General features: G+C 38.3%; 1 protein-coding gene across 1 annotated transcript in view; it reads right to left on the bottom strand.

Moving 5' to 3' along the window:
* Positions 1-27,435, bottom strand: part of WDR49 (WD repeat domain 49) — a gene marked incomplete at its 3' end in the record, with an annotated part of 237,906 nt that overhangs the window by 77,373 nt on the left and 133,098 nt on the right. Inside the window, exons 8-9 of the mRNA XM_007946655.1 lie at positions 17,092-17,256; positions 12,522-12,637 (exon numbers count right to left, since the gene is read on the bottom strand). Coding sequence (XP_007944846.1) covers positions 12,522-12,637; positions 17,092-17,256 — 281 coding nt within the window. The remainder of the gene's footprint in view (positions 1-12,521; positions 12,638-17,091; positions 17,257-27,435) is intronic.

The raw sequence follows: 27,435 nt of genomic DNA, 5'->3' as shown, positions 1-27,435 counted from the left end.
CTTTAGCCATGCCCAAAGGCAGGTCTCTCTCTGGCCCTTGGCCCCTAAGCATGCTTCTGCCCTATTGGGGAAAATGTTACAAAGCTATTTTAGCTCTGCTGATAAATGCCTAGAGTCACCCCACTCTACCAGTAAGGCTGCTAAAAGAAGGCACTCAACTTTCTCATGCCTTGGGCCAGGAAGCCCACTCCTCTGTCTTGAGCTGGTCTCTTTGTTCTATTGTCTCTGCCACTACACCTTGCCATCTCTGGTGTCAAAGTTCTCTGTCTCCTGGATTGAGGAGATTCACTCTTGGCTTTTCTTTAGTAATGTTAGTGTGATTCCCCCGTTTGCACCTCTGGAATGATTCATTTTAAGCCTAGCAGGATGACAAAACTGACTAATCCCCACATTAGGATTCCAAACACCTTATTTGCATAGCTCACCCCCACATGGGTGTCATGCACTTTATTTACATTATTAGAAAGCTATCCAGTTCCCTTAGTGGGCCATAAGCACCACCACATACATAGTCTCACCGTGTCATCTGGTGGGAGTCATAAAGTCCTTCACTAAAAGGGCGGTATTAAGTAATTCACTATACTGCACACAGACAGACCCATAGCTATCTATCCACACCATCATTCTTCTAGGTCCATCTTGCTCTGGTAGATTCCCTTAATATCTAGAGTTAAAAGGAATATTTCTTTCTTCTGAACTCTTACAGTCTTCACATTTTCCTTATAACACTTAATGTTTTATTGTAGCAGCTCTTTTGCTTGATTGAAAGTTCATAGAAACCAGGAAGCTTGCCTTATTCTGTAACCCGATAATAGCAAGTATTGTGACCTACACATACTGGATGTTCAATAAATATTTGTCAAATGAATAAATGTAAAATTTTCTTCTTGAATGTCACCTCCTTAGGTAAGCCTTCCCTCACTACCTTGACTGAAAAGACTCTTCAATCTCATCTGTTATCCTACTTTATTTTTCTTTATAACACTTATCATTATGTGACATTGTACTAAATATTTATTTGTTTACTTCCTGTCTCTCCTACTATAAAGTAAGCTCTAGGAAGAACTTTGTTTTTTTGTCCCTGTGAATCTCCATTGCCTAGAATAGTACCTAGCATATAATAGCTGTTTAATAAAAATGTAGTGAGTCAACGTATAAATTATTCTACTTGTTAAAAATTAATTAATGATTTTACATTGTTATTTTAATAACATTAACATGAGGAAGCAGAGGCAAAGATCCAGAATAGGCCTGGGACCCAGGTAATACCTCTCCCAAGCAGTGAAAATGAGGCAGGGATCTATGTATGGGAAGGGTGGGGAGGGTGGAGAGGTTTTGGACAGCTTAGGGAGACAAACTTGTCTGTCAGTTTTTCCTATTACGGTAGCGTGTTGTTGTGAGGCTGGAGGCTGTGCCACCGGTGTCTTAAACCTAGTAGGGTTGCACATGGTGTCCCAGGTTTCAATAGCTTGAGACAGACTAGGAAGAAGAAGGAGGCCATCCACATCTCAAAGAATTGCCCAGGGAAAACCTTATGAATAGCAGATAAATACTACAATATGATACAATACTGTGCAACTTTATGAATAGCCGGGAAACATTGTCTGATACAGTGCAGGAGGATAAGCCACTTAGGTCGGAAGCCTCTCAAAATAAGACCAGGAAAGAGCAGCAGCATCAGAGTAGAACCAGCCTTCATGAAATGGATAAGGTAAAGCTTTTGATACCTCCATTTGCTGATGTGTCATGACTGAAATTGTGGAGAAACAGCTGCAAACATCCATTAATAATCAGAACATGGAATGTATGAAGCATGAATCTAGGAAAATTGGAAGTTTTCAAAAATTAAATGGAATGCATAAAGATTAATATCCTAGGCATTAGTGAGCTGAAATGGACTGGTTTTTGGCCATTTTGAATCAGACCACCATATGGTGTACTATGCCAGGGATAACAATTTGAAGAGGAATGGTGTGGTGTTCATCATCACAAACGATGTTCCAAGATCTGTCCTGAAGTATAATGTTGTCAGTGATAGGATAATATCCATACACCTATAAGGGAGACCAGTTAATGTGCCTATTATTCAAATTTATGCACCAACTACCAAAGCCAAAGATGAGGAAAGTGAAGATTTTTATCAACTTCTGCTGCCTGAAATTGGCAAAACATGCAATCAATGCTGTGTTAATTATCACTGGTGACTGGAATGTAAAAGTTGGAAACAAAGAAGAATCAACTGTAGTTGGAAAATTTGGCCTTAGTGACAGAAACTATGCTGGAAATCTCATGATAGAATTTTGCAAAACCAATGACTTATTCCTTGCAAATACCTTTTTTCAACAACACAAATGGCAGCTATACCCGTGGACTTTGCCAGATGGAACACACAGGAATCAGATTGACTACATCTGTGACAAGAGGTGATGAAAAAGCTCAGTATCTTCAGCCAAAAGAAGGCCTGGAGCTGATTGTGGAACAGACCATCAACTGCTTACATGCAAGTTCGATTTGAAGTTAAAGACAGTTAAAGTAAGTCCACAAGAGTCAAAATATGGTCTTGAATATATCCCTCCTGAATTTAGAGACCATCTAAAGAATAGATTTAATGCAATGAACCCCAATGATCGAAAATCAGAATTGTGGGATTACCTCAAAAACATCATCCATGAAGAAAGCAAGGGGTCATCTTTTTAAGATGAGAAGAGAAGACAAGACCAAAATGGATGACAGAAGAGACACTAAAACTTGCCCTTGAGTAGAGAGTAGCTAAAGCAAATGGAAGAAATGACAAGATAAAAGAGCTGAACAGAAGATTTCAAAGAGCAGCTTGAGAAGACAAAACCAATTACTATAATGAAATGTGCAAAGACTTGGAGTTAGAAAACCAAAAGGGAAGAACATGGTCAGCATTTCTCAAGCTGAAAGAACTGAGGAAAAAATTTAAGCCTCAAGTTGCAACATTGAAAGATTCTAAGGGCAAATTATTGAATGATGCAGGAAACATTAAAAGAAGATAGAAGGAATACACAGTCACTGTCCCCAAAAGAACTGGTAGATCTTCATCCATCTCAGGAGGTGCCATATGATCAAGAACCAGTGATATCAAAGGAAGAAGTCAAAGCTTCACTGAAGGAATTGGCGAAGAACAAAGCTCCAGGAATTGAAGGAATACCTATTGAGATGTTTCAACAAAGAGATGCCCCAGTGGAGACACTCACTTGGTTATGCCAGGAGATTTGGAAGACAGCTACCTGGCCAACTGACTGGAAGAGATCCATATTTGTATCCATTCCAAAGAAAGATGATCCCACAGAGTGTGGAAATTATTGAACAATATCGTTAATATCACATGCAAGTAAGATCTTACTGAAAATAATTCAAAATGGTTGCAGCAGTATATTGACAGAGAACTTCCAGAGGTGCAAGCTGGATTCAGAAGAGGATGTGGAACAAGGGATATCATAGTTGCTGTCAGATGGATCCTGACTCAAAGCAAAGAATACCAGAAAGATGTTTACTTGTGTTTTATTGACTATGCAAAGGCATTTGGTTGTGTAGATCATAACAAATTGTGGATGACATTGAGAAGAATGGGAATTCCAGAACACTTGATTGTGCTCATGATGAACCTGTATATTGACCAGGAGGCTGTTGTTCAAACAGAACAAGGGGACACTGCATGGTTTAAAATCAAGAAGGGAGTGTGTCGGGGTTGTATCCTTTCCCAGTACTTGTTCAATTTATATGCCAAGCAAATAATACGAGAAGCTGAACTATATGAAGAAAAACATGGCATTAAGATTGGAGGAAGAATCATTAACAACCTGTGTTACACGGATGACACAACTTTGCTTGCTGAAAGTGAGGATGACTTGAGGCACTTACTGATGAAGATTGAAGAATACAGTCTGCAGTATGGATTACATCTCCATATATACAAAAATCTTCACACCTGGACCTTTAAGCAGTATCATGATAAATGGAGAAAAGATTGAAGTTGTCAAAGACTTCACATTGCTTGGTTCTACAATCTATGCTAATGGAAGCAGCAGTCAGGACATTAGATGATGTATTGTTGTTGTTGTTCTGTGCCGTCGAGTAGGACCCAACTCACAGAGAACCCCTCCTTGGGTTTCTGAGGCAGTATCACTACGGAAGTAAATTGCCCCATCTTCCTTCCGAGGAGTGGCTGGTGGGTTTGAACTGCCAGCATTCTGGTTAGCAGTGGGCAAGTTGGCTGCAAGGGACCTCTTTCAAGTGCTGAGGAGCAAGGATGTCTCCTTCAGGACTAAGGTGCACCTGATATAAGCCGTGATATTTTCAATTGCCTCATATGCATGTGAGAGCTGGACAATGAATAAGGAAGATTGAAGAAGAATTGATGCTTTTGAGTTGTGGTGCTGGCAAAGAATGCTGAAAATACCGTGGACTGCTAAAAGAACTAACAGATCTGTCCCGGAGGAAGTGCAGCTGGAATGCTCCTTGGAGGCGAAAATAGCCAGACTTCGTCTCACCTGCTTTGGTCATGTTGTCAGAGAGGCCCATTCCCTGGAGAAACATGTCATGCTTGGTAAGGTGGAAGGTGGACGAGAGAGGGAAAGGCCCTCAACGAGATGGATTGACACAGTGGCTGACGTTACAACTTAATCTCATAATTTTACATGTATATATATTTTTAATTCTCTCTTTATCTATTGAAATGTTTAGTTAAGGAGTGTAAAAATGACATGACAGAGGTGGCACCTGACCTCTTCTAACTTCACAAGGGGGAGAGAGAACCGTTATATGCATCAAAAGCCCAACACTGATTCTTATGAGGCAGAAGTCAAGATATGTCTTTAATCAACCTTTCTACCAATTCTTACACCCATGGCACTCTCTTCTTCTCTGCTGGGTTTAGTAATTCACAGCAATGGCCACACAGAGCTCACACACAATAGTCATGATTAAGGACTTTATTAGGGAAGCAACAGGTTACAATTCAGGATCAAAAATGACTCAGGATACAGTTCTTCAATCAGGACAACCTCATCTCAGCAGTGCCTGTCAGCATGCCTCTCTCTGGCCCTTGACCCTCAGTCTATGGTTCCTTGGCTTCTACCCTGCTTGAGTAAGTGTTACAAAGCTCTTATAGCTCTGCTAGTAATTGCTCAGAGGCAACCCACCCCATCAGAAAGACTCCTGCCCAAAGGCACTCAGCTTTCTCCCTCTGTGGACGGGGAAGCCCACTGCCCTGTCCCCTGTCAGTCTCTTGGTTCTGCTATCTCTGCTGCTGCCTTTTCTTTGCCACTGCTTCTTGCCATCTCTGGTGTCAGTTTTCTGTCTCATAGAGCAAAGAAGTTCAGCTCAGGGATCTCAGGTCCAAAGAACATGTTCCACTCCTAGCTCTTATTTCTTAATGATAGTGAGAGTCTTCCTTTTCATCTATGAGATGGCTCATTTTAAGGCTAGTGGGGTGGCAAAACTAACCAATCCCCATGTTATGATTCCATACATTTTACATCCATTGTCTACCTACACATGGGTGCCATGCTCCTTATTTACATTATTAGCAAACTATCCAATCCCCTTGGTGGGCCACAAACACCTCACATCTGCAAAGTCCCACCTAGTCATCCGGTGGGAGTTACAAGGACTCTCTAGAAGGGGCATATTAAGTAACTCACTGCGCTGCAAAAACATTACGCTTTGGAAATGGAAAGCATAGGGTAGATAAGAAAACAAAAATGGCAATCCTACACCTCTCTTATTATCTCTCAGTCAAAATTCAATGTCAGATGTCTTTTCAACAAGATGCCCATATTAACTAGATATATTCAAGAGTATCACCCAAAGTCAAGAAAAAAGAAGATGTTTTTCATAAACTAGTGTAAAAAGTAGCCCATCTGATATTTGATCTTGTGTGTCAAAATGTTGAAAAACCAATTAGCTGCCACTTTTCCCTTAAAACCTAACCTGAAACTTTCATTTGAAATGACAGTTATCCTTAAAATACCCTAAGAATCCAAACTGTATTTCTTATTTTATCCATTTCAAAGATAATTTTTAAAAAATTCAAACTTTTGCCAAGAGTAAAATGAAAGTACAGAATAAGCCATTTTTAAGACTGTTTCAGGAGTCTGTGAAACTTGTTCTCTGTAACATTGAAGGAGTTTTCTAGATCATTTGTCTATTCCAAATCTCACACTTGCAGTACTGAAAGTACTCCTACTGAGTCATTGTGTCATCCTGTGATGATGATCACATCTCTAACTCAGAATTTAGATGATGTGAGAACAATATTAGTTTACCTATAAAGTGGGGATAGGGAGCCTTTCTTCTAGGATGAATGAACTAGGAAGATAACTTTTTAACCAAAAATTATCATGTGGAAATTATAATGGAAAGAATATCATCAACAATTTGCTCCCTCTGGTGTTATTTGTTCATATATTTTGTTAACCCACATAACACATTAATGCTTATCCTTGCTTGATTGATTGCTTTTCAGGCTTAAAAGGAGTATCCTAAGGGCAATTTATTTTTTTCCTAAAATTTTTAGAGTCAAATTTTGGATAATAAAACCATCATAAAAGTAGTTAGGGGGATTATTTGTGAATTTCATACCTGCACCAATCTAATCTCCAACATGTTTTCTCTAGAACCAGTTACAACTTTGGCAATTTCCATCCCAATTCTTATTCTAATAGCATAAACCAATTGTGTAATATAGGACAAAATTCCCTTAGTAATGCAATTATTGTCAATTTAATATCTTATGATGGATGTTTTATTCTTGAGGAACTTCAAATCCCTACTCTCATTTCATTTAAAAAATATTTTTAAAAATCAATTATACCTGCAACTATTTATTGAGCATCTGCTTTTTACAGAGCTCTGTTAAGGATGCTACTGCCAAGAATATTTTCTGAATTATTTCAAATTCTGTACAAGATCCCCTTCTCTTTCAATACTTTGTACATGCTTTCCCCCCACCCACCCCCGCACACACAGGAATAATCAGATGAGGATTAGAAAGGAGAGAAATAAAATGGGGGAGATTAAGGGTGTAAATCTATTTTTATAGAGAAGTATAAATACAAAATCACAAAATTTTAGGGACAGATAAAATCTTGAACCAACTGCTGTGAAAATTTATTTGATTTTACCAGAACTATATATATGACAAGGAGCCCTGATGGTGCAATGGTTAGGTGTTCAACTGCTAGCCAAAAGGTTGGTGGTTCAAACCCATCAGCAACTCCATGGGAGAAAGACCTGGCAATTAGCTTCTGAGAGCCCACAATCTGGGAAACTTTCGGAGCAGTTCTGTGCTGTCACATGGAGTCCCTATGAGTCAAAACCAACACAACAGCCCCTAATAATAACAACATACATGTGGCATGCCCACTTTGAGCATAAGCAAAGATAACTGATCAACTACGCACATAATTTTACCAGTGTAAATATGGTCAGATATTTACTTTATCTTTTAATTGGAAAAAAAAAAAAAAATCTATTTACATTGGCTCATTCAACCAAGTGTTTTTTAAGGGCCCCTATGACAATTCACAGGAGGCCCTGGATGGCACAAATGGTAAAATACTTGACTGGTAGAAAACTTGGTGGGTCAAACATCCCCAGAAGAGCCTTGGAAGACATGCCTGGAAATCTGCTCCCAAAAGGTCACAGTCTTGAAAACTCTATGGAACATTCTACTTTGTACACATGGGGTCACCATGGGGCAGAATTGACTCAGTAACTAACAACAATGACATCAATTCCCAACGTTATCACTAAGTATACTTTGTTCTCAATTTGGGGCTTCTTTTTCTGACAGAAATATTCTTTAAACATGAACAACTATAACCCTAAATAGCCAACACAGACTCCCTCAGGTTTTACCTAGGACCATTTCAGTGAAAGCCCCTGTAAAGTGGTCCGAGGTAAAACCTGAAAAAGGAAGTCTGTGTTGGCTATTTAGGGTTAGAGTTGTTCATGTTTAAAAAATATTTCTGTCAGAAAAAGAAGTCCCAAATTAAGAACAAATCATACTTAGAGATAAAGTTGTGAATTGATGTAGTTATTAGCTACTGAGTCAATTCTGCCCAAAGGAGCTCGGTGGTGTAGTGGATAAGGCACTTGACTGCTAACATGAAGTTTAGTGGTTCAAACCCACCAGCTGCTCTGTAGAAGGAAGACAGGGTGATCTTCTTCCATAAAGATTTACAGCCTTGGAAACCCAATGGGGGTCACTATGACTCAGAAACAACTCAATGTCACTGATTTTGGGTTTGGGTTTTTTTTATTTTTCTTTTTACTGGTTTTCACCAGATCCCGGATTTTACATATTAACCTTCCACATTAGAATGTGATGTCCTTAAGAGAAAGAATTATGACTATTCACATTCAGTCTGTCATAGTTCTTAACTCAGAACTTTCCATCTATTCGTAGCTTAGAAATATTTGTGGGAAAGAAATGAAAAATAATGGAAAGTTAACATGTGGAAGCATTCCTAAGTTGATATTGTCATTAGGTGCTGTCATGTCACCTCCAATTCATAGTAACCCTGTGTACAACAGACTGAAACACTGCCCAATCCTGTGCCATCCTCAAAATCCTTGCTGTGCCTGGGCCCATCATGAGGCACTGTGTCAATACATCCCACTGAAACTCTTCTCCTTTTTTGCTGACCCTTCACTGGACCAAGCATGATCTTCTTCTCCATGGATCGGCCCCTCCTGACAACATGACCAAAGAATGTGAGATGAAGTCTGGTCTTTCTTGATTCTAAGGAGCAATCCAGCTGCATTTCTAGCATAGATTTCTTTTCATTTTTCTGGAAGTTCATGGTATTTTCAGTATTCTTTGCCAACATTACAATTCAAAGGCATCAACTCTTCTTCATTGTCTTATTGTCCATGTTAAGTTGGTAATATGTTTTTATTCTGGATTTCTTCATGTGCACAAAACTGATGCATTAGTTTTGATGGAAATAACCAACTCACTCAGTCAAATTATTTGCTTAAAATATAAAGTTACCCTCTCATGATTTAATAATTCCATTTGTAACCAATTCTGTCAGGAGTGGTGAGAAGAGCATGAACTTTGGTATAGAATCATAACTCAGCTGCCCACTACCTTTGAAACCTTGGTCAGACTACCTAACCTCTCCAATCTTCAGTTTCCTTCCATGTAAAATAGGGTTGATATGCTTAGCTTTCTGGTTTATTTTGAAGAGAGAATAGATTTGAATATCTATTCTACTGACCACTTACTAGGTGTGTGACCTTGGGGAATTAATCCCTCTATGCCTCAGTTTCTCTGTCTAGTCAATGAACATTAATTCAGCCATTCAGCAAATATCACTTAGTATCTGATGAGCACCAGATGTATGTGTAAGTGTGTGTGTGTGTTGTTAAGTGAATTGTAAGCAAAGGATGTTAAAGCATACAAAGACAGAAAAGGGGTAGAGGACAAATTTCCATCCTGGGAGTTAAAGATAACATCCTGGTGTAAGTGATATCTGAATGGGCTATTTCCTTCTTGCGTTTCAATGCCTATTTGAAATAGAAATAAATGTTAGCCAGATGAGGTGGCGTAGTGCTTAAGGCATTTGACTGTTAAACAGAAGGCTGGTGATTAAAATCCACCAGCCCCTCCTCAGAAGGAAGGTTGGGCAATCTACTTCTGTAGTGATACTGCCTTGGAAACCCAAGGAGGGGTCGCTATGAGTCGGATACAGCTCAACAGCAGTGAGTTTTTGGTTTTTAGATGAAAAGAAGTGTTGAGAGGGATTTCTAGGTAAGGGGACATGGGTAAGGCACAGGTGTGTGAAACAGTATAGTTTGTATAAGAAAACCCTGTAAGCAACTTGTTATTGACAGAGTTTAGAATTTTACACATGAATGGGTAAAAATGAAAGTAGAGGATAAGTCCATGCTAAAGGAACCTAGATTTCTTTTGAAGACATTTTTGAAAAGTTTCAAGCAAAGAAATGATATAGAGAAATATGTTTTGTAGAGAAAAATCATTGTAGCTAAAGTGTGCAGAATCTACATACAGGGTAAGGACTGAGCATTACTGGGGGAAAGGACAAATCAGTAACACTATCCAGGTAGAAATTATGCTGTGAATAATACAGTTGTAGTTGCAATGGGAACAGGGTTTGAAATATTTAGAAAATAAAATAGGTAAGACTTAGTGACTATCTGGTTCTGAAGGTGAATGAATGCGAAGGAAAAACCAAGGTGATATCGGAGTTCTGTCCACTAATGAAGGCTCTGAATCTAAAAGAAAAAGCAGCAGGTTTTGGAGAAGGAAGTTCTGTTCAGAACATACTAAATTTTGAATTTCAGTCAACAGGTCTAGCAAGCCAATGGAGATTTAAGGTATCTGTAAAATACTACCTACTTTCCAAGATGGAGATAAGGATTAAATTAGATAATGTAAGCAAAATGCCTAATACTACACAGCACTCTAAATAGTTGCTCTTCCTAATAAAAAAATAAATCAGATAGTATGTTTAGTTCATTATTCAATACATGCAATTTTTATTCCATCCTGGACAAAATTACCAGATCCTTCTTTTCATGTAGGTAAAGCTTGTAGTTAAAACTACAACTTAGCAAAGCCTCTTTCTGAGTTTTAAAGAAAGTTTAATAATCTGACTGTTAATCTTCCAGTTATTTCTTTCCTAGTCAGTAACATTAAGGGGTTACTCCCCAGTTGTAAGTCTCATGCCCTTTTGCTAAATGCAATAGATTCCTTGGGGAAAGGAACCCTTTCTTAGATCTTGCAACTTATCCTAACATAAAGTCTCTGAATTAGGAACTATAACTTGTAAATCCATCAATATGAAAGTAAAATAATATATTTGAGAATGCACAAATTCAACCTTCAGTTTCTACTAAGGGATCCAAGTCCTGACAAACAAGTTGAAGATGGAAAAGATGGAGGAGGATGGAAGGAGTGATAACTTTTCCTATTCTCATTCCAGTCTCTCCAAAACTTCCTCCTCAGGAGTTATAGAAAGAAACCACACACCAACATAGAAAATCAGTGGCTACTTTCAAACAGTTTTAGATGCATCTATACATCTAATATTTTAAAGTTTCCCTTTTAAACAATCAAAAAAGCATATATTTCATGCTAATTTTTAAATTATATTTAAACTAAGTTGTTGTTGTTATGTGCCATCAAGTTAAACCTGACTCATAGCGTCCCCTCCTTGGGTTTCTGAGGCGGTATCACTGCAGAAGTAGATTGCCCAATCTTCCTCCTGAGGAGTGGCTGGTGGGTTTGAACCACCAGCCTTCTGGTTAGCAGGCAAGTGCCTTAGGCACTACACTACCAGAGCTCCCTAAACTAAGTTATATCTAAAAATATAATTAAGAAAATGGTATCACCAACTTTTGCTTACACTAATTTTTAAAATTCTTCTCTGTTCAAATTTAAATTGGATCAGCTGGATACTACACATCTACCCTGTATGATATTAGAGAATTAAACTTATTCATTGCCACAGCCTAATTATAGAGATCATTAGGCCACAGACTGTGAGTGGTTATGAGTCACTAATGGATCATGATTGCTCCCAGGGATGTGAAGAAGCCTTGTCTTTCAACAGCGAGGTTGATAGAATTTGTTCTGATCATCATGTAGAATGATTTAGGCTATAATTTCTTTCCTTTTAGTCAAACTGTCCCTGAAAACTAAGCTGCAGGTGGCATTATGTTTGCTAGTTTGTACATACACATTTGCATTAGAAAAAGAGTGATTTTCTGTGATTGATGAAAACATCCAAGAATGCTGATAGTTTTCTACATATAAAATCTGATTTAATCCTATATTCAACCCAATAAGATCATAATTTTATAGTGAATAATGTCTGGCAAATTGCCTATTAAAGAAATATGTTATGAACAGTTGAATTTATAGATAATGTATTTTCAAAACATATCATACTTTAATTTTTCTAGTGCTTATAAAATGCCCTGTTTATGATCTTTCAGGACAAAAAGAAAGTGAAGTAATTACCATTATACTGAAATGGAAGACTAGTAAGTATGCTGTGAAAGGGCCTTCTCTGCACTGTCTAAAGGAGGCACTAACACAGAAGTCAGTGAGGTATTTCTCTCTTGTGTTACTAGTTAATATAATAACAAAAGAAGAAGGAATGAGTTTCCTTTACAGTTGGAGGAATGTAAACTGCACATTAAGAGTTTATTGACTATAAAAATTGCAGGTGATATTCAGGAAAAGGTATAATAACTTCTCTATCCAGAGTGGTTAAGGAAAAAGTCAGTCAAATTCCCAAACCCAGGAAAAAGCACTGTGATGCTTCCCAAAGTCCCTCAACCTATGTGATCTTACCAGATTGCTCTCATTTAGCATTTAGTCAATTCCAGCTGAAGTTTCACTTGCTAGGTCACCAGCAAATTAATAACTCAGAATCATTCAAGATTTAAATTCTGATTCACAGTTTTTAAAAATTCTTATTTTCACTTCCTACAGCTTTGTGTGAAGCATAACATACCTTTTCCAGCCAGTAACCAGTATGGTCTTCTTAAGAACTAAGATCTGTGAAATATCCACAGTTCCATCTTGTCCAACATTTAGTGTGTGGTGACAATATCCATTGAAGTCCCATATCTTTAAGAAAAAAAATGAAATTATCTTTGAGACAGAATTTCCAATGAGTTAAACAACACTGTTTAATACAATTATTTTAAACTTCTGTATTTATATTCTGGACTAAGGTTGATTCATTCAGGATATGTCATGATTAAAGAAAATCCTCTTACCACTTAAATTTAACCATTGTTTTTATTACTCTGCCTGGAAATCTATCAGTCAATTAAAATAATAGCAGGTTCAAAGGCTATAAATAAGTTTGTATTTTTAAAGTGTGAAACAATATAAAATCATGAAAAGAGTAACAGTTTGGAGTCTGTTAAAATGCTAGTTTTTTTTTCTTTTTCTCATTATGTGGCACTAGATTATTTACTTAATCTCCCTAAATTTCCAGTTCCTCATTTTTGACACAGGAGCCTAACTTCTTGGAAATAGAGGATTAAGCATCTAATAAAGGAGCTCTTGTGGTGCAGTGCCTGAGGCATTTGACTGCTAACCAGAGGTTGGTGGTTCAAATCTACCAGCCACTCCCCAGAAGGAAGATGGGGCAATCTACTTCCATAAAGATTTACTGCCTCGGAAACCCAATGGGGGTCACTATGAGTTGAAATCAGCTGGATACCAGTTTGTTTGGTTTGGTGTTTGACAGGGTCTGAAGCATAGTCATCATTACTAGATTCCCTGTCATCTCCTTACAAAATCTCTTGTTGCTAGTGGGTACAGAACCCAGTCCTACAAAAGACACGAGTAGTTTTAATTTACCTTCCCAGGCAGTGGTGTGAGTCCTGAAATCTGATGGCTCTACTTTGAGCAAGGCATCATCAGATCACTAACACTTAAAACTAAATCCTATTAAACTAAAGATTGTTGGCATATCAGGTACAGAAGACAAGTTAGCACTATCTATAAAATTAGCATTACATGTATGCTTTGACTCAAAAATTGAACTTCTGGAAAATCATCCCACAGATAACTCACATACATGACATGACATATATTCAAGGATAATTTTGTAGCATTGTTTATAAAAGTTAAAAGTTTGCATCAACCTAAAGGTAATTAATGAGGGACTGAGCAAGAAGATTATGGAATATCTGTTGTTGTTGTTGTTATGTGCCATCGAGTCGGCCACGACTCATAGCGACCCCTCCTTGGGTTTCCTAGGCAGTATCACTATGGAAGTAGATTGCCCCATCTTCCTTCCGAGGAGTGGCTGGTGGGTTTGAACCGCCGGCCTTCTGGTTAACAGTCAAGTGCCTGAGCCTCTATGCTACCAGAGGTCCTATGGAATATCTACAAAGTAGAATTACAAAGAATGAGGCATCTCCATGTTTCTAGATTCTGTAAATACTCAAGCAGCTGTGGAAACTTGAGAAAGCTACTTGACTCCTTTGGGATGATAATAATACCAACCTTACAGATGTATGTGATTTGGGTAAAGTGTTTAGAACAATGCCTTGTTCATATTAAGCATGCAATAAAAGTTAGATAGTGCTATCCTTGTTGTTGTTAGTATTATTATCGTACTCATTGATATGACTCAAAGTCCAAGACAAATAAAGATGCAAAATCTACCACACAAATCCAATTTCTTGCCTTTAAGAAAAAAATTATTCTCAAAGCCATCTCTAGAATGATGCACAAGAACCCAATAACAGTTGTATCCTCTAGAAAGGTCTTAGGAAAATGGGCGGGAGAGATTTTTTCACTGGTATTACTTTTTTATTTTCAAAATTTGCATTGTATGAATATATTAATTATTTAAAACTATTCATTTAAAACCAGACCCTTTAAAACCATGATAAATAGGTTTAAATCTTTGATTACATAAGGCACTGATTTTGGAATCTAAATTATAAATGAGATTGGAAAATGTCATTCATTCTTGTTTCTTCATAGAATATGACCAGAGCAGCTCAACTCAGAGTTATGTGTCCTGAGCAGAGGGTGTCAGATTTCAGAACTTTTCGCTCTTGTGATAAAGACAAATGCACCTTTAAAGGCAGTAATTATACCACTAAATTTACATTAACTTTTAAGTTACCAAGGCTTAAACTGAGACACTGAGGGGTACACATGCTCTTCACCTATATCACTTTGTTTTCTTTTATATCTGGCACTACAAAGTCCACCTAAAGTAATACTTACAAATGGGATTATAATGATCTGACTATTCATGGATCCCATCCATTTCATTAGCTGGGGCCATTTTAGCAACCACATACAGGTACTGCCCTACTATAATCAGTTATCTTCTGAGATAAGGATAAAGGGATGCATACTAATCCACTCTGTCATTGTTTAGTCCAATCTCTTACCACAGGCCTGGTAAATTGGATACTGACCCTTCCTTAAGTGACTGTCTAATACTGTATTTCCAATTATTCTTGCTTTATTACACCTTGACCATTGAGATTGGGATTTTCCAGAATTCTTTCATCTTGCCAGTTTCTCATGAACTAGATTACTTAAACTCAAGTTCCTCATGAATACTAAATTCAATTGACCTTTTCAGAGTCCAGGCTCTGCTGATTTCTGGGCCAAAGGCACTTGACTGCTAACTAGAAAGGCTGGCTGTTCAAACCCACCAGCCACTCCTCAGAAGGAAGATGGGGCAATCTACATCCGTAGTTTACCGCCTCGGAAACCCAAGGAGGGGTCGCTATGAGTTGGGTCTGACTCGAGGGCACATCACAACAACAGCAACATTACTGTAATCTACCAGAGCACCTCCCTCACAGTGACAGCTGCCAGCCTGGAACTCCCCTGAATGCTTACCCTCCATTTCCAGGATGTTCTACTTACCTGTATAGATAGCTTCTGTTACCCTCCCTGCAGTCTACCTGAATGCATCACACACCCCACCATAGAAGATACAGCTAACACCCTTTTAACACTAGTTGTGACAGAGGTTTAAGCAGCATTCACTATTTATATGGAAACTTCCTTAATTTGCCTTAAAATCAGAAGCTTCCTCTAATCCAAGACTGCCATTACTTTCAAGGCTCAGGAGAACACAGATGGACATTATTTCCGATAACCAAGTATGAACACTTTATCACTTTTGTAAACTTAAATAACACCTTTCTTTGAGAAGAAATTAATAATAGTTGCAAAATAAGAATGTAAGAAACATAAAGAAGTTTTAGGTTGTTCTTGTTAGTTCCCAACTCATGGCAAGCCCATGTATTAGGATGAATAATAAATAAAATGATTTTTTTTTTACTTGCCTTCTTCACTGTCTCACCTTCACATAGCATAAGCGCAAATTACAAAATAGATTCATTACAAAATAATTATTTTCTCAACTATTGGTCTCTCCCAGGCAGGAGCAAAGAATAGTGGAGAAAATTGAACACTCATGGAAACAATTAGTGCAAATACAAGAGCCTCAGCCTCCGCTACCCTGAAACTAGAAGAACAAGATGGTGCCTGGCTACTATTATCATCTCCTCTGATGGAGTCACAATAGAAGGTCTTAGGCAGAGTGGGATAAAAATGTGGAACAAAATTCAAAATCATAAAAAAGACTAGACTTACTGGTCTAGTAGAGAATATATCCTTTGGACACCCTTCAAACCTGGAATTGAACCCACCCCCACACATCCCCTTTCACCCAACCAATAAACAAGCCTATAAAGTGAACAACCAAACCAAAAACCAAACTCACTGCCATAAAGTTGGATCCGACTCATAGCGAACGCTCCTTGGGTTTCCAAGGCAGTATCACTACAGAAGTAGACTGACCAACCTTCCTTCAGAAAGTGAACAGAACCCATGAAAAACGTACTTCTCGGAATGAGCAACCATATGAGAATAAAAGTGCAGGATTCACCCAAAAGCGAAGTCCAGAAGGCAGAACGACGTAGGAAAGAAGGATAAATGGAAACGAGGAATCCAAGGTAGAAGTGGGAAGAGTGCTGTTACATTGAGGGGATTGTAATTAATGTCATGGAATAAAAAGTGTATAAATTGCTGAGTGAAATACAAACTTGGTCTGTAAACTATCACCCAAACCACAATAAAAAATAAATGTATTCATTTTCTGAAAAACTTGCATTTATGCTATTTTTTTAAGTTTACTTAGCAGCCCTTATTTCTCATTTTATGAACTGAGAAAAAGAAAACTTAGAGACATTAGCTGAAGCACATGAAAAATATTCAAGCCTCTTATTCCCCAAAGTAGTCTTTTATCCAATACTCAGGAAAATGCTTTTTAAAAGAAGTAAGCCAAGTTGTGTTTTTATTCTAAATAATTTATTCAGAAAAATCACTTATTCATTTTTCCACAGAGGTTTATTTTCCTAACAGCTTTGCTTTAGAAGGTTTGGGTTATTTAGCTCTCTTATCTTGTCCCATCTCTCTTCCTACAAGGCCAGAAAGGCAAAAACAAGTATAACTAGAGCTGTGTCCCCTTACACAATATTTTAGTCTCCTTGTATCTGGGTAGAAAAGCATCACGGTGTTCGCACCTTTATGGTCCCATCTGTGCTGCCAGTCAAAAGCCGTGTCTCATTTGCATCTAGGGCCATGGTGCTGATTTCTGTATTGCCATGGCAACCAGTAAACTGTTTGATTTTCTGCCCAGTGTCTATCATCCAAAAGGAAACAGTAGACCCGCAATCAGAGCTGATTACCTGAGAAAATAACATTGTACAGAAATTAGACATGGTCCCAGAAACAACCACTTTTATTACAATAAATATCTATCACCTGCGCATTTCCACTGCGGCGATTCCCCAATAGTTAGAGACATTTTAGTAATGTATTTTCTTTCTTTTTGTTAAACTGATAACATCTCAATTTCTAGGCCAAAACTGAGGTAATGAAGTCATGATCCTTTTTATCAGAGATGATAGGAATTGGTTTCCCTCACCCACCCTTCAGCTTGATGTCTAGAGGCCATCCTGAAATTGAATCTTACTAAAAATAAACTGATACATCTTTCTCATTTAGATAAGAGATCTGATTTTACTAGGCACATTGTTCTGGCACGATTTCTTATATGTATATATCAGCTTCCTTTTACTGTTCAGGAAAGAAGCAATACCAGCCCATTATGGGAAAAAGTTCATTTCAACAAATTGCTAGAGCTTTTGCTTTTAATGCCATTAGTCCCTTGCTTTCTCTTCTTTTAAGTTACTGTGTAGATTTTTACAGCTAAGTATAATTATTGATGGGTCATTAAAAAACAAAGAACATAGGAAGGTTAAATATAAATCTGCATAGATACTTCAAGAGAAAGGCAACAAAACAAACACTAGAAGGGGTAAGATTATATATAGCAGTCTGAGAGTGAGAAATTTTATAGTAGCAAGTAGAGACTGCTAAATTCTGCTTTAGTGTTTTAGGCATTCTTTAAGAGATTTATAGGTGAAAACCACCCAGCTAATATGATTTTGGGACCCCAAAGAATGAAATGAAAACAACAAAGTAAACACATAAATGTGCAGATAGGAAGTCACCTGAAGCAATGCCTAGATTTTGAGAAAACAGATGACACTGGGCTATCTTAGGAGCCTTGCAGTACAGTGGTTAAGCACTGAGGTGCTAACTGAAAAGTCTGTGATGTGAACTCACCAGCCACTCTGAAGATGAAAGATGTGACAAACTGCTTTCTTAAAGATTTACAGCCTTGGAATCCCTGGGGAGGCTGTTCTACTCTTTCCTATAGGGTTGCTATGAGTTGGAATCTACACCATAGCAACACATTTCTTTATCTGTTTAAGTATTGAATACCATTATATAAATTTCAATTTATTAAGAATACGTTAAATCCGAATGTCAAGTTTTCATAATCAGCTTGGTTGGAGTTTATCAAATGAGTCTTGAGATGGTGCAGCTAATTGGCCATCAAGCTATTCATTCTTTCCAGGGACGCTTACTGAAAATCCAATCTGTGTTAGGTAGGCTACATGATGGCAGTGAGGCTTCACGGATGAATTCCTGCTCTCAAGGGGTCTATAGTGTAGGCCTGTACGTTAAAATCACCTGGGGAGTTTTAAAAACCTTACTGTCTACCAGACCAGAGACCGATTTAATTGGACCAAGCAGGATACTTTTTTAAGAGCGTCATTTGAATATGCAGTTTGAGTTAGAAACTACTGGTCTAGATTGAGAAACAGACAAGAAATAGATAAATAGCAAGCAATACTGGTTAGTAGGACAACTGACATTCAGGCCCAGGTATCCTAGCTCCAGATCCAATGCTATTAACTACCTAGCATATTGCACAAACAAAGTCAAATAGAAACAGGAGATTCTGACCTTGGACACATTACCTAACCTCTGTAACATCAGTTTCCTCACTTATAAATCAGAGAGAATTGGATTAACTACCCCATGCTATTATTATGAGATTTAAATACGTTATTTGTAAAGGACTTAGCACAGTGAGAAAGCTAGAAAAAATAAGCCACAAACATTAACTCATATTATATTTATCTGACCTCTTTATTTAGGCTATCATTTTGCAAATCCAAAAAAAACAAAAACCAAACTCACTGTCGTCGAGTCAAGTCTGACTCATAGTGAGCCCTCCTTGGGTTTCCAAGAAGATATCTCGGAAGTAGATTGCTCAGTCTTCCTTCCGAGGAGTGGCTGGTGGGTTTGAACCGTCAGTCTTCTGATTAACAGTCAAATGCCTTAGGCACTATGCCACCAGAGCTCCATATCCAAAGCAATTAAAAAAAACAAACAAACAAAAAAGTTTTACTATCATACTTTCTTTCCAAACATGAGAGTAAATTGTTGTTATTATGTGCCATCGAATGGGAACCGACTCTTGGCGACCCCTCCTTGGGTTTCTGAGGCGGTATCACTACGGAAGTAGATTGCCCAACCTTCCTTCTGAGGAGTGGCTGGTGGATAATTAGAGCATCACAATCTCAGAAACCCGATTTTTGGACATATACTGAAATTTCAAATTACATCATACTTGTGAATTTCTCACATAATTCCCTAGGAATTTGAATTATATTCCTTGAAGACAAAGCCATAAAAAATACAAGTTTCTAAACATGAGTGAAAATTTTAACGGTCCTTTATGTAAAGGTGAAAAGTTGTAAAATATTTTATGATTTCAATTCAAAAAACATTTATTGAACATCTACTATATGGTAGATACTAAATTCCTTTATTAAAAAAAAAAAAAAAAGAACAAGAGCAAAATAAATCAAGGCCATGTTTAAAGAACAAACTTGCTTCCTTGTTCAGAGGCGGGCAGCACCCACACTGCAAAGCGTGTAAGCACCTGCTCTGCCATTTTATCTAAAGGAGACATTTGGTCAGGAATTAGTAATGTTCATGTTTTGTTACTTTGCACACTCCCTCTTATGCCCAAATGACTGAGTTTCAAAATCCCTATTCATCGGTTTTCATCACCTTTCTCTGATCATTAAACAATTTCTTATGAAATCTGTGTTAATAATGTTAACAATGTTTGTTGTTATGTGCCCTTAAGTGGACCCAACTCATAGCGACCCCTCCTTGGGTTTTCGAGACAGTATTCATTATGGAAGTAGATTACCCCATCTTCCTTCATTACGGAAGTAGATTACCCCATCTTCCTTCCGAGGAGTGGCTGGTGGTTTTGAATCACCAGCCTTCTGGTTAGCAGTCAAGTGCTTTAGGCACTATGCTACCAGAGCTCCCTACCAATGTCTAGCCAATAAAATTTTATTGCATGGCAATACACCTTAAGGTACAGCCTTCAGGAAAGCAATGTGTTCAAAAACATGGGCTGACTGTGTTACAAATACACAACAAGCATAAACAACCTACTCTCTCTATAACAAGATTGGAATAAAAGAACAATATGCAAATGGAAGAAACTTTTCAAAGATTAGATTTAGCATCACTTGGCAGACAATGTAAGTGACTTGACTACAGGACTGTGGGGAATTTATTTTTAGCAAGCTGTTTTCATCATTAATAAAGCCCAGGCATAAGTGCTGGCATCACATATATACCACATTTTGACTATACCAAATCCCTGTAACTGTGTAGTTCAGTTTTGGCTGCCTCTTACTAAGCTACACCTCAGCTGATAAGGACTGGAACCTGACACTCAGCAGAGTAGAAATGGCACTGTCCTAACAACTGCCCTCCAGGGCAAATTGGCCTTGTAAGCAGATCATTGTTCTGAAGGGAGGGAGCATCCTCCATCTTATGCACCAGAGTCCATCACTGTTTAGGAACATATAGGTCCTTTTTTGTCTTTCTCATCTGAAGCTGTCACAGCCAATCAGCCAATTCTAAGAGAAGTGAAGCTGAATCCATGTCAACTAATCGGTTTCTTGCTACTCCAAAAATGGTAGGCATTTTAGTTGTTGTTTATATGCATCTATAGCCCTAGATCTAAGCAAGACAAGGAATCAAAATTAGCAGCAGTGGATGCCTCTGGCTACCAAGGGATCAGGTTATTTGATGTAATTGCTGTTTATAATTTTATTTTATATTTGCCAGATCCTGTAATATAAGCAGGTTACTTCCTTTATTTCCATTTTATATCAAATCTCTAGAAGTTACATCTCAGTAAACAGGGATATGAGGAGAATAATAAGATCTCAGAGTACTAGTACAGCAAAAAGGACTCAAATATTTTAAGTCAGCCATCCTCCATTTATTAACTTGAATACCAGATTCTTTCTTTTCTTAATTTATAACTCATCCCTTTATATTAATTTCTTGCATTCATTCCACAAATATTTATTGACAACCTACCACACACCAGGCACTGACTCCAGGCTGGAGATATAGCAGTGAAGTCTTGCCCTTATATTTTAGGGGAATGGAGAAGAGATGCAACAAGATAACGAAAAATAAATAAATAATATATATTTGTGTGTGTATGGGGTTATCATTAAGTGTTGTGGAGAAAAAAAAAATAACTGAGGAAGAGTCAGAGAGTGCTGGAGTGGTTGCAAAGTATGGAAGTCCTCCCTGAGGAATCATTTAGCACTACCCAATGGAGATAAAAGAGTGAGCCATGCAGATTCCCGGGTGAAGAGCAAGCCAGGCAAAGAAACAACACAAAGAGGTGGGAGTGTCTTTGACAAGTTCAAGGAATTAATAGGAAGAAAGACAGCCAAGCAGGCAGTGTGGGTGAGGTTGGGGAGCCACAAACCATGACTGCTTGTGGTCAGTGGACAGGGATTTAAAAAATTCTTGGGAACCAAAGTCATAAAAACATCCCACCCCCTTTTTCAGCTAATATTTAGCTCCTCTTTAGAGTCCTCTTGTTTCTGCTATGTATGTGTATATGTATATATTTACATCATTTGTCCTTCACAGACATTTTTCAAGGTAGCTACAGGCAGTCCCTGGAGTCATGAATGTCCTCCTACTTATGTACAACCTGTGGTTATGAATCAACCCTCATAAAACCTATTATATTAAAAATTTGAGGTACATACAATGCTTCATATTAACAAATTGGTGCTGCTTTGTGACTCCCAACAAACCATTATTGTTGTTGTTGTTGTTGTTAGGTGCCATAGAGTTGTCTCTGACTCATAGCCCCCTTATGCACAGCAGAAGGAAACACTGCCCGATCCCACACCAGCTCCATGATCCTTGCTATATTGAGTCCATCGCCACAGCCGCTGTGTCAATCCATCCCTTTAAGGGCCTTCCTCTCTTTCGTCGACCCTCCACCTTACCAAGCATGACATCCTTCTCCAGGGGATGGTTCCTTCTGACAACATGGCCAAAGTAGGTGAGACGAAGTCTGACCATTCTCATTTCCAAGGAACATTTTGGTTGCATTTCCTCCAGGATAGATTTGTTAGTTCTTTTAGCAGTCCATAATACTTTCAGCATTCTTCACCAGCACCACAACTCAAAAGCATCAACTCTTCTTCAGTCCTCCTTATTCATTGTCCAAGTCTCACATGCATATGAGGTGATTGAAAATATCACAGCTTGCATCAGGCGCACTTTAGTCCTCAAGGAGACATCTTTGCTCTTCAGCACTTGAAAGAGGTCCTTTGCAGCTGATTTTCCCAGTGCTATACAACATCTGATGCTCTGACTGCTGTTTCTATTGGCATCAGTTGTAGAACCAAGCAATATGAAGTCTTTGACAATTCAATCTTCTCTTCATTTATCATGATGATGCTTTATAGGACGAGTTGTGAGGATTTTTGTTTTCTTTATATTGAGATGGAATCCATATGTCAGACTGTATTCTTCAGTCTGCATCAGTAAGTGCTTCAAGTCATCCTCACTTTCAGCAAGCAAATCTATGTTGTCAGTGTATCGCAGGTTGTAATGATTCTTCCTCCAATTCTGATGCCACATTCTTCTTCATATAGTCCAGCTTCTCGGATTATTTGCTCAGCATATAGATTGAATAAGTGTGGTGAAATGATACAACCCTGCCACACTCCCTTCCTCATTTTAAACCATGCAATGTCCCCTTGTTCCGTTCGAACAATAGCCTCCTGATCTACGTCAGGTTCTTCATGAGTACAATTAAGTGTTTTGGAATTCTCATTCTTAATGTCATCCACAATTTGTTGTGATCCACACGATCAAATGCTTTTGCATAGTAATAAAACACAAGTAAACATCTTTCTGATATTCTTTGCTTTGAGCCAAGATCCATCTGACATCATCAATGATATCCCTCACTCCATGTCCTCTTCTCAATCTAGCTTGCATTTCTGGAAGTTCTCTGCCAATATACTGCTGCAACCATTTTTGAAGTATCTTCAGTAAGATCTTACTTGCTTGTGATATTAATGATATTGTTCAGTAATTTCCACCTTCTGTGGGATCACCTTTATTTGGAACAGGTAGAAATATGGATCTCTTCCAGTCAGTTGGCCAGGTAGCTGTTTTCCAAATCTCTTGGCATAACCAAGTGAATGCCTCCGGCGGGGCATCTGTTTGTTGAAACATTTCCACGGGTATTCGGTCAATTCCTGGAGGCTTGTTCTTTGCCAATTCCTTCAATGCAGCTTCGACTTCGTCCTTTAATACCATTGGTACTTGAACATATGCCATCTCCTGAAATGGATGAAGATAGACCTGTTCTTTATTGGCACAGTGACTCTGTGTATTCTTTTCATTTTCCTCTGATGTTTCCTGCATCATTCAACATTTTACCCATAGAATCTTTCAACATTGCAACTCAAGGCTTAAATTTCTCCTCAATTCTTTCACCTTGAGAAATGCTGAGCATGTTCTTTTCTTTTGGTTTTCTAACTCCAGTTCTTTGCACATTTCATTATAGTAATTGGCTTTGTCTGCTTCAGCTGCTCTTTGAAATCTCCTGATCAGCTCTTTTATCTTGTCTTTTCTTCCATTTGCTGTAGCTACTCTCTGTTCAAGGGCAAGTTTCAGAGTATCTTCTGACATCCATTTTGGTCTCTTCTTCCTTTATCACCTTTTTAATGACCTCTTGCTTTCTTCATGGATGATATTCTTGATGTCATCCCACAATTCTTCTGGTTTTTGGTCATTGCTGTCCATTGCATCAAATCTATTCTTTAGACGGTCTCTAAATTCAGGAGGGATATTATCAAGGTCATGTTTTGGCTCTCGTGGACTGTTTTAATTGTCTTCAACTTCAAGTTGAACTTGCATATGAGCAGTTGATGGTCTGTTCCACAATCAGCTCCTGGCCTTGTTTTGGCTGAAGACATTGAGCTTCTCCATTGCCTCTTGCTACAGATGTAGTCCATCTGATTCCTGTGAACTCCATCTGGCAAAGTCCATGTGTATAGCTGCTGTTTGTGTTGTTGAAAAAAGGTATTTGCAATGAGTAAGTCGTTGGTGTTGCAAAATTCTATCATTCAATTTCCAACATTATTTCTGTCACCAAGGCCAAATTTTCCAACTACCAGTGATTCTTCTTTGTTTCCAACTTTTGCATTCCAGTCGCCAGTGATAACTAACACATCGTGATTGCATGTTCGGTCAATTTCAGAAGCTGATAAAAATTTTCAGTTTCCTCATCTTTGAGTTTGGTGGTTGGTGGGTAAATTTGAATACTAGTGGTATTAACTGGTCTTTCTTGTAGGCATATGGATATTATCCTATCACTGACAGCATTGTACTTCAGGACAGATCTTGAAACATCCTTTGTGATGATGAATGCCACATCATTCCTCTTCAATTTATCATTCCAGCACAGTAGATCATATGGTTGTTTGTTTCAAAATGGCCAAAACCAGTCTATTTCAGCTCTCTAATGCCTAAGATATCAATCTTTATGTGTTCCCTTTCATTTTGACAACTTCCAATTTTCCTAGATTCATATTTCATGCATTCTATTGTTAATGGATGCTTGCAGCTGTTTCTTCTCAATTTGATTCATGCCACATCAGCAAATGGAGGTCCCAAAAGCTTTACTTTATCCATATCATTAATGTTGGTTCTACTTTGATGTGACAACACTTTCCCAGTTGTATTTTGAGTGTCTTCCATCCTAAGCGGCTCATCTTCCCACGCTGTATTGGACAATGTTTCTGAGCTATTCATAAAGTTGCCCAGTAATGTATCAGTGTTTCTCTGTTATTCATAAGGTTTTCCCTGGCCAATCCTTTGAAAAGTGGATGGCCTTTTCATTCTTTCTAGTCTGTCTCAGTCTGTAAGCTGCATTAAAACCTGTGCACCATGTGCAACCCTGCTGGCATTTGAAACACCTGTGGCTCAGCCTCAAGCCTCACAGCAATGCATAAGCCATATATTATTATGTTAAAGATGTTTAATGTATCTGGAAGTTTCTCCTTAATTTTTCTTTATGTAAAGAAAGGTAAACTGTGGTAGTTTGGTTTGTGTGTCAACTTGGCTGGGCCTGGTTGAGTGGCTGGGCAGCTGGTGGTAGTTAACCCCCATGATGAGACTAGCAATCAACTCCATAGTGGGATCCACCACAAGCAGCTGGGTAGCTGCCTTTGGATATGTGGGTTGCTTCCTGTTTATAAGGAGAAGCCTTTGGGTTTGGCACGCGTGGACCCTGCATGTAACCATGTCATTGCCCAGCAGCCTGCTATGCTCACCGACCTTGGGACTTACAGTGGACTTAAGTTAATGGCTTGCCACGTGGATTGGTAACATTGGGACTGTGTCTTTTTACTTGTCAACCTTGGGGCTTGTCAGCCTCAGCAGCCAGCAGCTGTTTCAGTGAAGAAATGCCTAGGGCTCCAGTGGGCCAGGAGCAAGCAGCAGAGCTGCACCCCAAGGTTGAGGGGCTTTCACCCAGCCCTTAGAGCTTGGCACTTTGAACTTGGACTTAAAGCCTCCAAATTGTAAGAATAAACTCCTGTTTGTTAAGGCCATCCCATTTGTGGTATGTTTCCTGTCAGAGTGGCACTAGGTAACCAGAACATACACTATACACTATATATTAAGACATACATTTGACTAACTGACACTAGATACAAACTGTACATAAATATTGTGACTTTCATACAAATTTGACTTAAAGGTAGACTTAGGAACTGAACTCGTTCATAACACAGGGACTCCTTGTATTATAGTTCCTATTTTACTTATAAGAAAGCTAAGGTTTAGAAAAAGTAAATGCCTTGCTCATTGTAAACCATCAGAAATACTCCCTGACTCTAAAACCTTACCACCTGCCTCAGTTTATAAAAAACAGTTAAGAAAAATTGACTTCTAACAAAAGTTGAGACTGTGATGATGAGACAGACTGGGGAGATGACCCTCTCCTACTCTGCTGTTGAATTTATCTTTTATGGGGAACGCTAGGCAAAATCTATAAAAATTACCCATGTAATTACCCTCTGATCCAACAATTTCAGCTTGAAACTCATCCTGCAGGTAATTCTCACTAGTGTTAAAAGTTCTTTGAGCAAGGTTAAAAGCTGCCACATTGTTTGTAATAGAAAAATGCATGGATCAACCTAAATGCCTATTTTAAAACATTTTAAAAAAACACAGTTGCCATCAGGTCAACTCTGATTCATGGTGACCTCACCTGTGAGATTATAACTATGCTCAATAAGGTTTTCAACTGCTGGTTTTTCAGAAGTAGATGGCCAGGCCTTTCTTCCAAAGTGCCTTTAGGTACACTTGAATCTCCAAACTTTAGGTTAGCAGCTGAGTGTGTTAAGTGTTTATATCAAAATACCCATGAAACCAAAACCAAACCCACTGCCATAGAGTCGATTCCAACTACTAATGGCTCTATAGGGCAGAGATCATTACCAAAGCAGACTGCCTCATCTTTCTCCACAGGGTGACTGATGGGTTCGGACTGCCAACCTTTTTGGTTAGCCACTGAATGCCTTGTCTCCTGCACCACCAGATCTCCTAAGATATTCATAAGGAGCCAGTAAAATAAAATTTGGTACAAGCATATCTCATAGTGACCTGTTAGGACAGAGTAGAGCATCCAGTAGGGTTTCCAGGGCTGTAAATGCTATAGAAGCAGAGTATCGTATCACACCTTTTTACCATGAAGCAGTTGGTGGATTTGAACTGCCAACCTTTCACTGTTTACTATGAGTTGGAATCAACTCAGCAGTAATAGGTAAGATAAGATACACTTATATTACGGAATACTATGCAGCTGTAAATAAAGAATGAGGATATTCTAGGTGATGTAATAAAATTATCTTTACCCTATAGGTGACAAAGGAATGCACAGAGTAGTGTCTATTCATATAAAATGCTATCATTTGTGTAAGAAAGATTGGGCAATCTACTTCTGTAGTGATACTGCCTTGGAAATCCAAGGAGGGGTCTTTATGAGTCAGATCTGACTCAATAGCAGTGAATTTGGTTTTTGGTTTATATATGATTTATATGTTCTATATGTGATCAATATATAATAAATATAT

This window comes from Orycteropus afer, unplaced genomic scaffold (genome assembly GCF_000298275.1).
Source record: "Orycteropus afer afer isolate SDZICR_OR568_19922 unplaced genomic scaffold, OryAfe1.0 scaffold00168, whole genome shotgun sequence".
Lineage (NCBI taxonomy): Eukaryota > Metazoa > Chordata > Mammalia > Tubulidentata > Orycteropodidae > Orycteropus > Orycteropus afer.
The sequence above is the reverse complement of the archived record's forward strand: the minus strand, read 5'-3'. Positions and strand labels throughout refer to the sequence as shown.